The sequence below is a fragment of the Mastigoproctus giganteus genome, chromosome 14 (genome assembly GCF_048544385.1).
Source record: "Mastigoproctus giganteus isolate SK-2022 chromosome 14, ASM4854438v1, whole genome shotgun sequence".
Taxonomy (NCBI): Eukaryota; Metazoa; Arthropoda; class Arachnida; order Uropygi; family Thelyphonidae; genus Mastigoproctus; species Mastigoproctus giganteus.
Genome location: NC_143588.1, coordinates 120,358,946 through 120,374,837, shown reverse-complemented (window position 1 = coordinate 120,374,837; position 15,892 = coordinate 120,358,946). Strand labels below are relative to the sequence as shown.

Genomic DNA, 15,892 nt, shown 5'->3' with positions numbered 1-15,892 from the left:
CAAATTATACCGTTATAAAAGCGCCCGTTGGCTCGTTCCGGTTCACGCACAATTTCAAATTCTATCTCAATTTGAACAATACAGAGATGATAAAACAATTTACGAGTCGACAAATTCTATAATGTTATTACCTATACAGATTTATTTTTCAAAAAGGCATCGCAAAAGGCATAAAATAAGTAAACTTTTTTCGAAAATACAATTAAAGCTCGCGGGCCGCACAAAAATGTGCGGCGGGCTGCATGTGGCCCGTGGGCCTTAGTTTGCCCGGGCCTGCTCCATGCTATTGTTGTGCTTTCTCTGAGGTAGTATAACCGAAGAAGTGGGCATTTGTTCTCCTGCAGATGTTCATTGGCCCTCCTGTAATGTATGGTTTGATATTGGCAGTTGATTTTGTATACTGCACCTTTAGTGTCTGGGAGTAACCCGAGGTTGAGGAATCTTAAAAGCTTTCTTTTTTCACTTGAGAAATAGGATTTTTAACTTAAGTTAGCTGTCTGTGCTGTTTTTTTTTTTTTTTTTTTGATTATGTAAACAAAAGTAAGTCTTGTCATTATTGGAAATAGGGCTTGTTTTGCAGATGACTTTTAATGTTTACCTGGATGGCTTTTTCAAACACTATTATCTAAGCTAGTGGCTGTGGTATTGCAAAGCCCAAATATTACTAAACTTACAAATATACATTATTGCTTACTGTAAGGACCCCAGTGGTAAGGTTCCTTATGATTCATTTTGGACATGGTTATAGCAAAAATCCAGAATTTTGTCTATGTCAGGTGTGGTTTTATGTAAACAGTTGCAGGAATAATCTTTTTTGATGGATGGATACAGAGTTGCCAGAAAAATTACATGTAAAGTCGCGTGATTTCATGGGAATAGTACAGTTGAACTAGAGTAGCCTACACTGTATTTAAAGTATTGGGACCACACTGGATTGTCATATGGTTTTGAGAGGTGTTGGTTCAAATCCTGTCAAAAGTTGGTGAAATTCTTTACAATGTCGTTAGGTGGCTCTAGTTAACTACTCTCAGATGGAGGTAGTAAGGCAAGAGACAAGTACTGTCACTGGCATACCATGGTATTAGTTGATGCACAAAATTGACCAATGAGGATGACTTTTTGAACCACATGAAAAGATTTCCCACATATGGAATGTGAAATATGTCTATTTAAACTATCCAAAAACTAATGGAAAGCTTGCTGCATAGTGTATTCAAGGCTGAAGTAAGCCAAGGAGGGAAATAATGGCTCTCCATACTTAGTCCTCTTGAATGCTTGCCACAAGTCTCTCAGTTCAGAGACTGCACTAATTGAAATTGGCACGAGGTGATCTATGTAGGTGTCTTCTTGATGGAATAGCATTATATCAAATCTAGTATGTATCCTTGTGGGGAGCTATAATGATTGCAGTCATTACTCTTCAGTGTTATGCAGAAAAGGCCAAGATAAGAGAGTTTTAAGGTCTATTTTCATATTTTGTACAGTATTCAGCCAAACAAGTAAATCATACTTGGATTGCATTTTATAGTCGTAATATACTGTTGTTGGATTGGCACAAAACCAAAACTGCAATCTTGCAATGCTACGAAGTTAGTATTTATTGTATTACAGCAGTATGGTATGTCAAGTGTTGTTTAAAAGTGTTAATATAATTTTATGTGGTGATGTTTATTTTTCTTGTTTATCTTTTTTAAACCTAATTTTACATATTTTTCTTCTTTTCATCAGCCGATGATCATCAAGCTCTCATTTGGGACATTCAGCAGATGCCTCGTGCTATTGAAGATCCTATTCTTGCTTATACTGCAGAAGGAGAAATCAATCAGATTCAGTGGGCAAGTACTCAGCCAGACTGGATAGCTATCTGTTATAACAACTGTCTTGAAATACTGAGAGTATGACTGTAAAAGGAAGGATAAGAAAAAATATCGACTTAATAATGAAATGTCTCCATTAGTGTGTTTGCATCAGTAGGACAATTATCCTTCACTGGAAGGAGTTGTAAAATACAATTTTTTTGTTTTTCATGAAAATACGGAAAAAAAAACTGCCTAAGCAGAACTTTTTTATATGTGTATGCGTGTGTGTAAATGTGTGAGTGTATCACGTGGGTATGAGTTTTGGATATTTCTTCTTCTGAATGCGTACTGCCCAATAAATTAGCAAGAGGAAGAACAAAAGTTAGTGAATGGTGGTTTTCTTCCCATTCTCTTGAGGTTAAGCTAAGCTGTTTGTATACATAGTGTAGATGACTTTGGAGTAATCTGTGGTTTTTATACATTTTGTACAGTATTCATTTCATAGTGGTATTCTAGGAATTACCAAGATCTTCACAAGCACTGTTTCTATCCTTATGCATTAATTTTTAGCACAAGTAGCAAACCGGCTACATGTAAGAAATCCGCTTTAGCCTCTCCCCTCCCAAGTACTTTTTATTACAGGAATTTGATATTTGTTCAAAGGTAAATTTTTTTGTAAACAAACAAAAATAAAATAATTTCAGCTGAAACACTCAACTGCTAACATCTCTCATCCAATAGAATGAAGAATACATAATGTAAATTGTGGACATTTCACTTTTGTCAGTATTGACTCATGTTTCTATACCATTGTGCAAACATAGTTGCTGCTCATTGTAAGTGGTGCAATGTGATGGGAAATCATAAAATAATAAAAAAAAAAATTTTAAAAATTGAAAATTTATTTTAGTGAACTTAAAGAGCAATGAATATTAGGGGAAAAGAATGTGAATGAAAACAGCTGTTTTCAATTTGTGTCAAAATTTTCGGAAAGTTTAGAATCAAGAGCTTAGTTTATCTTTGTTTCCATTTAATGGAAAGTATGTAATTCATATGAATGCTGCAGTAAATGCATATTTTTGAAAGATATTAAAATTTTAATGTTCAAGCACAATTTTAATTACATCAATAAATACATTATCTGTTCATTGGATTGCATGCAAGAACAGTTTGTGGCAAAGACTGTAATGTCCTGATATTTTGTTAAATTATATTTTTCCATGTTTAAAGCAAGTTGGTTGCAGTTTTATTTAGAAATCCTAACTAAAAATACCGATGTTATTCAGAAATTATTTTGAATTTATATTTTTTGAAAGGTATCTGTAAATTTAATACTTTTATGAAAGAGTTGTTATAGGAAATATTCTACCTAAAATTCAAAATCTGATGCTTGTAAACAAGCAAGCATACATACTTATGTAATATAGATTACATAAGCAGTATGGTTCAACATACACCTTTAAAGTTTTGATCAATTTATTGATTGCAGTTGCAATGTTTCACATACATAATATCATAATTGTCATAATGCAGTGAAATACACTGATATGTTATAATAATGCTGAGGTAATGCTGGACAAAACATCTTGTGTGGCATAATTTATCACTGTTACTTTCGTCATTTGACATAGTTTTGTATATTAAGGCACTATGTAATATTGCTATCTTTCTCTTGTTTTTGGCTGAGAAATTTTGAATAAAAATTTCTAAACATTTTTTTTTTGTGAGCAGGATTATTTGGTGGGAGTGGGTCTGCAAAAAAGTTTGTTTCCACTTCCTAACTTGATGAAGCAGAGAAGGTACGGAAAACTGAAAGAAGGGTTTGCCAGTATAGATGTAAGCTGTGTATTTAAATACACCATTAACTGCTTCATTTTCACATATAAGCGTGCAAGAATAAAAGCCAAATGATTTATTTTTGTGTGTAACTTTTACATTCCCTAATTCTCAGAAATACACATTGCCAGATCTTGTTTCAGTTTTGTACTTCTTGTTTATTACTTAAAGAGTAATTTAGTGTTAACTCTGAACCATTCATTATGTTAAAGTATTGGTTGCACATTTTTTCACAGACAGTTGTGCAGTGAAATAAATAGCAGAAAAGCAAGCCTTTCACTTGCCAAGGCAACCTGCATTGTATAATAGCAGGTGTGGAGTCCCTACTAAGTGATGCAGTTATACATTGCCTGCAATAACATACAAAGGGTACTAGGAAAGTTTTGCAATATGACGCAACAATGAATCACAGGAAGCTGCTTGTTGCTGCATGTTGAGACATGTTCATACGTGCATAGTAGCTGCCGCGCCAAGTCGATGGGCTCAGTTATTCATTAGTAGTGAGAGTGTAAAGTGCTTGCGATGGCATCGTGGTCACGAAATGAGATAAGGACAGTTTTGCGGTATAATTTCGTGCGTGGTTTAACCATAGACCAGTGCTTAGAAGAAATGACTCTTGCACTAGATGATGATTGTCCACATCGTACAACGATATTCAGGTGGTATAGAGAATTCCAAAGGGGAAATTTCACTCTGGAGGATTCTGAGAGGCCGGGAAGGCCACGAATGTCAGTTACGGAGGAAAACGTTACTGCTGTGAGGAAAATGTTTGACGAAAACAGCCGATGACCTACCAACAGATAGGGGATACTTTGGGCCTAAATGCACCAGCAATTCGTTCGATTCTGCAAGATCATTTGCACGTGAAGAAACTTTCTCTCTGGGTGCCGCATCAACTGACTGAAGAGCAGATGACACGACGTGTGACTTGCTGCCGGGAGATGTTAAAAAAGTTTGATAAGGGACAATCTCGGTATGTGAACAACATCGTGACAGGTGACGAGACTTGGCTGTACTATTACGATCTGCCGACCAAGGCTTGAAACAAAGTTTGGGTCTTTGATGATGACGACACACCCGTAATTGTCAGAAAATCCCGATCTGTAAAGAAGAAAATGATAGCTGTACTTTTCAAATCGAGTGGAATTGTGGAACGTGTCGTTTTGGACACGCAGAAGACAGTCACAGCTAAGTGGTATACTGAACAATGCCTGCCTAAATTCATTGGATCTATGAAGAACCTGCGGCCAAAGTCAAGAATGGACACCTGGTACCTCCATCACGATAATGCTCCAGCTCACCGCGCCAAAGCCTGCACCGAATATTTGACCACGACAGGACTGAAACTTCTCGAGCACCCTCCCTACAGTCCAGACCTTGCTCCCTGCGACTTTGCACTGTTCCCGCATGTGAAAATGAAGCTAAAAGGGAGGCGGTTTTCCAGTGATGAGGACCTTCTACGGGCTTGGGACAATGAGTGTGCTTTACTCCCTAGTGAAACTTGGCAGAACTGGTTTAAAGATTGGTTTCGGAGGATGGAGAGTGTATTGAATGTAGAGGAAATTACTTTGAAAAAATTAAATAAACAAAGCTGTATTGCAAAACTTTCCTAGTACCCTTTGTATATACCTTTTAGCAAAAGTTGATAACAAATTTTGTACAGTTCACTGTAATTTACAAGTAATGTTAGCTGTGCTACGCAAATTGTTTGCAGAGTAGTAGGAAATGCTCCCTTTTCTAAGGAATGAATTTTTTCTTAGAAGTAAAAAGAGCATTATTGTGAAGATAACAGGCATTTTAAACTTCCGTTGTTTGGAGACTACAAATGCATATGATATGATAAACATTAACACCAGAATGGTGTTAATTCTGGCCACCAAATCCTTTTTTAAAACTAAATCTTCTGTGGATTAAAAACAATAACACATGTGTACAAAAATTAAAGATAATATATGCAGTGCATTACATTACATTACATTTCAAGGATATTCTTTTTATTTTATAATTATCTTGTTTCTAATTTATTAACTAATGTATAAAAGTAAAGTTCACAGACCTGCATGTACCTCACAACATAATATTCATGAAACATTTTAATGCTTCTTTCCACCTGGATTTTTAATAAAAATTAAAATGCATGTATTTCACCGATCTACAATTTAATAAATTAAACAAATAGCAAAATGTATCTCAGATTGTAGTATACAATCAATATTTTTATAATGTACTTATTTTCTTGTGGATTTTCTGATTAGTGTATTTTGGAATGAGCTGAAGGTTTTTCTTATTCATACTCCAATGTAACCATCAAATCAGAAGAGTTTATAATAATCATGAATACAATTGTTAAATTTATTTAGCCCTAATTTGGGCTTGAACATTTGTTCAAAGGTAAATTTGTGTTTTGATATGTCTATTGGTTAATAATTATGTCTACTCTGTGTGTGCATGCATGCACACATGCACTCTTGTTCCTGACCAATTGGCTTGACTGTTTGGTTGATAGTGTTTATAATATTTATGCAATCTCAGATATGATTGCAAAACATTAATGTATACTAATTTTTCTCTGTCTTACACATCTTTCCATCACTAAATATTTAGTGCACGATTTTTCAGTTGTGAAGTATTTTTTTTTTTAAAAATTCATTAATTTTGAGCATCCTGTCCTGAATTTATATTCCTTTTAAGTGCTCATTTACTGCAGTTTCTCAAGAGTCCACGAGTCTTCCAATTATTGAGAAATCAAAAAAAAAAAAAACCAGTGTGCTAGTAGTAAAAGGGTTTAATTTCAAAGTTTGTAACATGGAGAAATGATTAACTTAAAAATAGTATAATTGATTTCTTTGGGGTAACCAATTTTATAGACCATTTTTCATATTTGTTAGTGAGTGCATAACCAATTGTGTTTTGATATACCTACTGGTTCAAGAAATACTGTTTAGCAAATAACTCTCACACAATACTGCCATTAACCAAGTGACACCTGTGCAATACAAGAAGACTGTCACCAAAAATAGATGTACCTGATCAGCCAGAATGAATAAGTAGTTTTTAGCATTTACCATAGTGCAGTCTAGGTGTATGAGGAATCCAAGAGATTCCCAGTAATATATCTCCCATCTGCAACGTTGTTTCCACCTGCTCATATCCATTGGACAGGTTATTAGAGTGATTCATCTGTGCAGTTTGTTCCTGTCCACATAGCAGGAAATGCATTCATCAGAAATGGCAACTTTTTTCCCAGTCGGTCCAATCACCATTCAGGTACAAACTAGGCATTGTTTGCAGTGGGTGGCAGTAAGCGTGGATATCTTGTTTGGGTACCTATTCCATTGGTCCATATAGAAGAGGGTTCATTGAATTGTCTGAGAAACACCACTGATCATACTGCATGGACAGCAGCAAGCTTGGGTATCTTGTTCAGGTTACATTAGGTATGGCCTGATGCTAATATCCCCCTCCACACTATAACTACCAATGTAAGCATGGTTGTATTGCATCCACATCTCTGTGTCACCAGGCAATACTAGGTGATAGATGGCATTCATCATCCAGTGCATTATGGACACCTTGCTTATTGGAAGCATGAAGTGAAGATTACACTGAACAAATTTTGGGTTATATCTTGTTACAGGTATGTAATTTTATAGATTTTTGGGGTGCTAAACATGAAAATAGTGCTTAAAATGGCTTTTGTTTTTGAAAAAAGTGGTTTCTTTTTATATTTATACAAGGTATTTTTTATTTATATGGCAGTGAGATGTGGCTACGAATATACCTGTATCAAACGGACCTTTTGGCTTGTATTGAGCTTCAAGAGCATCCCTTTTCACCCTCCAACTATTGGCTAATATGGCTTCGTTCCATTTGCTTTTGTATCTTTGTTCCATCGCTACGATGTCTTGATGGAAGCATTCACCATGTTCGTTGCCGACGGGCACCAGTTTGGCAGGGAAAATTCCAGGTATGAGTGTAAGAAATGCATCTTCAATGACATGTTGCACCCCAGTTTTTCATAAGAAGTAATGAGATAATAGTTGGCAGATTTAACATTTCCTTTCTAGGAAATTTGAAACCAGTTGAAACATTTCAAAAGGCTTTCTGCGCTATCACTAAGGATACATTCAAACTGTTCATCTTTGAAAAGTTGCCTTATTTGTGGACCAATGAAAATGCCTGCTTTAATCTCTGTACAGGCACTCCCTGATTTACGTAATACTCAACTTACAGACATTCGACTTTACATAAGTTTTCGCCGGCTGATGGAAACTTATAAAAATCACGGAAATGTATTTTTCATAGCATAGGAATCAATGGAGGTATCATAATGTGACCCCAATAGCACATTGTTTTTTTTTTTTGGTAATTCATTCCAAAACCTCTAAAGTTGAAATTTTTGCTATGCAGGGTGTCTCAAAAATGATGGTCAATAATTTAAAGGTGAAAAGTACAAATTAAAATAAGCAAAAAAGTTCCAGTGAACATCAGGTTGCAAATGAACAGTTTTTGAAATAATGCATATTTTCTGTTAAGATCTGCCACTGACTATGGCAGAACTCTGGGAGGGTAGTCCGTATTGCTGACACCTTTTACATGCTGGATATAGTAGGTTACATTCATCAGAGATGCTGATCAACAGTTTGGGCTCAGATGTTAAATGTACGTATAACTACATTGGATAATTAGATGTGGAACAGTCTCTGGAAAGCCGTTTCCCTATTGGGGAGAAAGCCAAAACCAATAAAAATAACTTTTCAGTTAAAACTACCCTATCTGGGCAACAAAAAGGTCAAGTTTAAACCTGGATTGAACTATAAAAATTTGTGCTTATTAAATTCAGTCTCATTTGTCATAAACAAAAATGTAACCCTTCCTGTAATGGCATTTGAAGCCCTTTCCTTCTGTAAGTAGTTGATGATAATCTTGTACTTAATTGGTAATTTATCAGACAAAACCTGAATTGCCAAAACAGATGTTGTCCAGCAAGATATAGACGTAGCTATAAGGAAGAATGTTCTACCTAGTTACCAAAAATATGCTGAGACCCCATGCACATTCAGCATAACATACTATAAGAGTAAAATGCTCTTATAATATTTTTAAGCATGGAAGATGTTATACCCCATTAACTTGTAATTTCGATCAACATGCTAGTCAGAGTTTCAACCTCATGCAATATAAACTTTGCATGGGAGATAAACTGAAATTTTGTCCAACACGAGACCTAATATTTGTAAGTAAATAAGTATTTACCAATTTTATGTGCTGACCAAGTAATCTCACATTTCGGGATCTATATTGGCCCAGTCTACCCTTAACTAACATTCCTTTCGTTTTTGTAATTGAAATTTCAAGCTTGTGTGTTTAACACCAATCATTTAAATCCCTTAGAAAATCATTTGTACGAGTTTCAAATTCAAGTCTAGAATATCCAAGAACGAGGTCATCGACATATGCCAACTTTACAATTCCATCATATTATTATTAGCCATTTGGTGCAAGAAAGCTCGAGGCTTACGCTGCGCCAGCAAAAAAAAAAAAAAAATACCTATTACCCTGAGAGAGAAGTAGATGATATCCAGCTCAGGACCCTGGGTGTGCCAAGCCGATACCACATGTGAGACCCTGGGAGTATTCGTTAGCCAGCCGCCTGTCAATGACCACATTCCAACAGACAGGTCTCAAAACATCCCAGGGGGAGCTGCGGGTCACTGGTCTCATGACAGAACTAAATCCATGGGAGACACCTATTTTAGAAGTAAGCAGTTATAAGGGCACAGAGACCCCGGCCTCCCAGAATTGTCAGGACACTGCCACTAAACAGTGTCAAAGGCTCTTTTGAAGTCCACTAAGTACTTATGAATAGGAGAGACTGCTGCAGGGATGGGATACACAAATAGAAAGGGTGCAAGAATATTTGCTGATGCTATCAAGGCAGTGTTAGGTGGGTTGGAAAACTGCTAGCTTGCATTAGCATTAGTAGAGGCATTTGATGCAAGAAAGCAAGCTTATGCAGCATCAGCCAAAAGAAAAAAAAAAAAAGTAACATAAATAAATAAAAAATAACCACTTCCACTTCACCCCTCTGTTCGTTCGAAATACCTGTCCAGCTGAGCCTTAAACTTGTTTAGGCTATCAACTTCCACGACAAGGGATGGAAGTCTGTTCCACCTACCAACCACCCGCTGGCTAAAGGCAAATTTCCGTACATCTATCCTACATCTGTCTTTCCTCAATTTGAATTTATGCCCTCTCAGGTGATTATTCTGAGCAAGAGGAAGAATCCCATCAGCATTGAGCATGCTCAAACCATTCAAGGCTTTGTACACCTCTACAGATCACCTCGCTGGTGCCTAGTTTCCAGCCACTGTAATTCGCAAAACTTAAGCCTTTCTTCGTAAGAGCACCCCTTTGTCCCATTCACCAATCTTGTTGCCCTTCTCTGTACTCATTCCCGCAGCTCTACATCCTTCTTGAAAGGAGGCCTCCAGGTCTGTATACAGTACTCTAGGTGTGGCCTGACCATTGCCTTATACAAGGGAATAACACCTCCTTATCCCTGCTAGAAAAATTCCTATACATCATTGACAATATACCGTGAGCTACTCTTGCAACCTGTCTGCACTGCTCAGAGAACTTATTATCTGCCTGCACAACCACCCCCAGGTCCCTTTCATTCTCTACCACTGTCAGTGTAGTACCACAGAGTTGATACGTTGCTCTGGGGTTGCTGTTTCTCATATGTAGTACTTTACATTTGTCAATGTTAAACTTCATTTGCCACCTCGAAGCCCATCTGCTCAACCTTTCCAAATCCTGTTGCAGCAGCATAGTGTCAGTAGTGTCCTTGACAACCCTGCCAACCTTCGTATCGTCTGCAAACTTGGACATTAAGCCTGATATACCATCATCGATATCATTTATAAATACAGAAAACAATAAAGGACCCAATACTGAGCCCTGAGGGACTCCACTAATAACATTAGTCCACGATGAGCAGTGTCCATTGATTACCACTCTCTGTCTTCTCCCCCTCAACCACCCCTTTATCCATAGCAGCAATTTGCCTCCAATGCCACACTGCTCCAATTTGTGCAGCAGTCTTCCATGTGCAACAGTATCAAAAGCCTTTCTAAGATCCAAGTATATAATATCAAAGATATTCCCTGCATCCAGTTCTTTTGTGACTACATCATAGTATCCAATCAAATTGGTCAGGCAAGACTTCCCCTTAACAAAACCATGCTATGTCCTAGCTATAACTGAAGTCTTGTCTAGATGATCCTGCAGTGCTTCTTTAACCAGTGCCTCCATTAAATTTCCTGGAACAGAAGTTAAACTCACAGGTCTATAATTACTTGTGTCAGCCTTTGATCCTCCTTTGTGAATTGGGGTCCATTGCACATCTCCAGTCCATGGGTACCTCCCCTGAGTCCAAGGAAGCTCTCATAATTATGGCTAAGGGTTTGCTTACTTCCTTTGCTGGCCGACCGGGCTAGCCGAGTGGGTAAAGTACCTGCCCGGCAACCCAAAGGTCGCGGGTTCGATTCCCGCCTCGGGCTTGGATCAAAGTACTGCAAAAACCTTGGGAGGTGCAATGTGGCCACAGAAGCCGATGCGCCAACAACTACCAAATCAAAAAAAAAAAAAAAAAAACTTCCTTTGCTGCCTCCTTTAATATAACTGGATAGATCCCATCCACCCCAGGTGCCTTTCTTGTGTTTATCTTCAACAATTTCTCCTCCACTTTGCTCTCAGTTATTACAAGGGGATACAAAGATTAACAGTAGCCACTGGCAGAGGTGAAAGTGATTCTTGCACTGCCATTGGAATGAGCAGAAGCCTGGAAAACAAGTTGCAGGATATTTCAGAGATTGCTGGGAGTCATTGCGGTACAAGTAAGCACATGGGTTGTGTTAGGGTAGCTAGGAATAGGAACAGGTGCATGTATACTTACGTTTACACCAATGCTAGGATTTTTTGGTTGATGAATTTGAGGTATTATTCAAAACAAAGGCAGATATTGTAAAGAGGTAACTACCATCAAAGGTAAAGGGAAGGGTCTTTGCTTTCGTAAAGGCAACTACAATCGTGTGAGACTTTAAATTCTATACAGTGGGACCAACTGATGATGTTACCAATAGCAAATTCAAAACGGAAAGCATTCAAAGAACTTGAATGCTTTGGTCCTTGAGGTTGTCACAGACATTCTCTCAGATATGCCACACAAGCTGCACTTGCTACCTGTGAGTCTAAAACGCTGATGGAACTGATATTCGGGTGACACTTAAGTCAAGTGGGCCCAATTTCGGCGAAGTCCGGATGGTCTGTGACAGCCGAATCCTCTGCTTGTACCTTCACGATGGTGGGACTGTTAGTAATCCTGGGTATAACCTCCATGCACAAGTACATGGTGGGTGACCACCCACGTGTGAACCAATGTAAGCAGGGATCAAGGTGGGGCGCCCACACCACGTCGCCCCTCTATGTTACCAGGCAGTACTAGGTGGTAGATGACTCATCAACCGGTGCAATACAACCACTTTGCTTCTTGGAGGCTTGAAGTGGTGGAACCCATGTTTAGTCTCTAGAGCTAAGTTCCGGTCAACCCTTCCCTATCTCTTTTATCATGCAGTATGATTGATGAGTTTTGATGTTATAAGGAACATCGGGGAGAGATCCACTGTTTCTTACATTTCGAGGGTACAGCTCTAAAACGGTGTTTGCAGGCCGGCCGCTAGTTAGTACACCGCACCGAAACTGTTGGTAACTCTCCAGGAGGCTTCTGAATCAGCTAGTGTATAATCTTGCTACCTTTACTCTGCCAGATAGTGACTGGAGTGAGTTTCCAGTAGTGTGTATGCGGGGAGCATTGTCGAGGCCACGTTATGTCAAAGATCTGGGTATGTTCTTACCATGTGTACGCTATGACTCGCTGTCTCATAGACGTACTGTTTCTGGTGCATGCCTCTTCTACAGATAATTCCATGAGCAGTGTTCTTCTGAATTGGCCTCTATAATTCCTGCTCTCTCTTTCAAAACAGTCCGAACACGTGCAGCCACCAGCCAACATCCATTTACTGTCCAACTTCAAACTCACAGAACCAACTTTTCATCTTCCTCGTTTATTCATTTAACTGGCGTTTTCTGGAACAACCTTCCTTCATACTTATTTCCCGAAAATTACAGTCTACAGAAGTTCAACTCCAATGTCAACAAATACAAAAAGTATCTTCTTTCGCCTTCTCACCCTGGAATGCAAGCATGGTACTATGTACTATAGGTTCTAATACCTGTCGTGTTTGGGGTTTACATAAAGAAAAAAAAATTAACTTGGAAGCTACTAGGCTTTACATACCAACTAAGAAATATTGTTCAAGGTTTGGGCCTAGATGGATGACAGATGAACTAATAAGACTTGTGGCAGAGAAGAAAAATGCATGGGATACATATGAATTAACATGTGACACAGAAGCCTATGATAGATATAAGCTGGTCTGTGACCAAGTTACAAAGGAGGTTAGGCAGGCGAAGGCAGATTACGAGAAATCGTTGGCAAAGCATGCAAAGAAAAACAGCAAAGAGTTCTTACTTATGTAAACTCTAGAAGGAAGGGGATGAATCAGATTGATCCATTTGATATCGATGGGTCAACTGTTAATGATTCTGCTGAGGTAGCTAACAAAATAAATGAATATTTTGCATCTACATTCACACATGAGAAGTTATTCAGCGACGGGAATGCCAGAGGTGTATTCAATTCTGGTAGTATGCTAGATAATCTTGTAATAACTGAGAGTTAAGTGGAAGAGAAATTGTTGAAGATAAACACAAGAAAGGCACCTGGAGCGGATGGGATCTATCCAGTTATATTAAAGGAAGCAGCAAAGGAGGAATCAAGCCCTGAGCCATAATTATGAGAGCTTCCTTGGACTCAGGGAAGGTACCCATAGACTGGAGATGTGCAAATGTGACCCCAATTCACCAAGGGGGATCAAAGGCTGACACAAGTAATTATAGACCTGTGAGTTTATCTTCTGTTCCAGGGAAATTAATGGAGGCACTGGTTAAAGAAACACTGCAGGATCATCTATACAAGACTTCAGTTATAGCTCGGACACAGCATGGTTTTGTTAAGGGAACGTCTTGCCTGACCAATTTGATTGGATACTATGATGCAGTCACAAAAGAACTGGATGTAGGGAATAACTTTGATATTATATACTTGGATCTTAGAAAGACTTTTGATACTGTTACACATGGAAGCCTGCTGCACAATTTGGAGCAGTGTGGCATTGGAGGATGGATAAAGTGGCAGTGTGGATAAAGGGGGTGGTTGAGGGGGAGAAGACAGAGAGTGGTAATCAATGGACACTGCTCATCGTGGACTAATGTTATTAGTGGAGTCCCTCAGGGTTCAGTGTTGGGTCCATTATTGTTTTTTGTATTTATAAGTAATATTGATGATGGTATATCAAGCTTAATGTCCATGTTTGCAGACCATACACATGGTTATTAAGGAGACTACTGAAGCTGTGATGCTGCAACAGTATCTGGAAAGGTTGAGCAGATGGGCTGAGAGGTGGCAAATGAAGTTTAACATTGACAAATGTAAAGTACTACATAAGGGAAACAGCAACCCCAGTGATTGTATAGCAACGTATTTAAGATTGTATTTCAACGTATATTTAAGATTGTATAGCAACGGATCAACTCTGTGATACTACACTGACAGTGGTAGAGAATGAATATGAGCTTGGAGTAATTGTGTAGGAAGATATGAAGTTCTCTGTGCAGTGCAGACTGGCTGCAAGAGTAGCTCATGGTGTGTTGTCAATGAGATACAAGAATTTTTCTAACAGGGATAAGGAGGTGATTATTCCCTTGTATAAGGCAATGGTCAGGCCACACCTTGAGTACTCTATACAGGTCTGGAGGCCTCATTTCAAGAAGTATGTAGAGCTGCTGGAACGTGTACAGAGAAGGGCAACAAGATTAGTGAATGGAACAAAGGGTTGCCCTTACGAAGAAAGGCTTAAGTTTTGCAAATTACAGTGTCTGGAGACTAGGCACTAGCGAGGTGATCTGATAGAGGTGTATAAGGCCTTGAATGGTTTGAGCACGCTCTATGCTGATAGGATTCTTCCTCTTGCTCAGAATAATCACCTGAGAGGGCACAAATTCAAATTGAGGAAAAACAGATGTAGGATAGACGTGCGGAAATTTGCCTTTAGCCAGCGGGTAATTGGTTTGTGGAACAGACTTCCATCCCTTGTCGTGGAAGTTGATAGCCTAAATAAATTTAAGCCTGAGCTGGACACGTGTTTCGAACGAACGGAGGGGTGAAATGGAAGAGGTTTTTTTTTTTTTTTTTTTTTTGGCTGCTGCTGCATAAGCATGCTTTCTTGCATCATATGCTTCTACTAATGTTAATGCTAAAACAAACTTTTATATACAGTTATAATGAAAAAAGGTTTTGTATATATAACAAATGTCAAACATAAATAAAAAAATAAAATGTATTAGATTTTACTTTTAGTAAAAACAAAAAAACGAAATAACAAATTCTCAGGTCAAGAATAAAGAATAAGAAAAAAAAAAACAAAAACAAAAATAATAGTTATTCTTAAAAATAAAATAAATAAAACAATCTAGGAATTATATAATGTAAGTATTTTTAATACATAAAAGACTATTAAAGAGTAACTCTTCTGCATTTTTTCGCTGCAAATTCTTTTATTTGATTCTTTGTAATTGTAATTCTTTGGTTAAATCACAGTTTATGGAAAGAATTGATAAATAATTTAATCTTTCATTCGTCATGTTGTCCTATATTTGTTTTCTGCTTGGGACATCCTGGAGAAGGATCGCTCCGCCTCACAGCTGGTGGGTTGGCAACGCCAAACATTTTTTTAAGATTGTATAGCAATTCGGAAAAACAACGACGTTTCTTTTCATAAGTTAGCTCGAATATATCACCGCATGAGTCTGGCTTAGTCTGTAAGACTAAGTATTGACTAAATATTCGTCTATGTCATCCGAATAATAATCAACAACATTACGTACACTTTCCAAGTCAATATTTTCGATATTAATGTCTCGCAAATCCAATAAAAATTTGAATGTTTTGCTAAATTCCCCATAGAATTTAGCAAAATGCCCTCCTCTTCTGTACAAATCCATAATCAACTTATCTAATGCAACGTTTAGCGTATCCCGTTTAAATTTTTCTGCTGCATTTAGCGAAACTTTCT

General features: G+C 37.8%; 1 protein-coding gene across 5 annotated transcripts in view; it reads left to right on the top strand.

The window, feature by feature from the left end:
- wap (DDB1 and CUL4 associated factor wap) overlaps nucleotides 1–2,848 on the top strand; it is a 270,305-nt gene extending 267,457 nt beyond the window's left edge. For all 5 annotated transcript variants that reach the window (XM_090388983.1, XM_090388979.1, XM_090388980.1 and 2 more), the window contains one exon: nucleotides 1,729–2,848. In XM_090388983.1, the coding sequence (XP_090245109.1) occupies nucleotides 1,729–1,860 (132 nt within the window). In that variant the 3' untranslated portion in view covers nucleotides 1,861–2,848. The remainder of the gene's footprint in view (nucleotides 1–1,728) is intronic.
- Nucleotides 2,849–15,892: the final 13,044 nt, after the last annotated feature.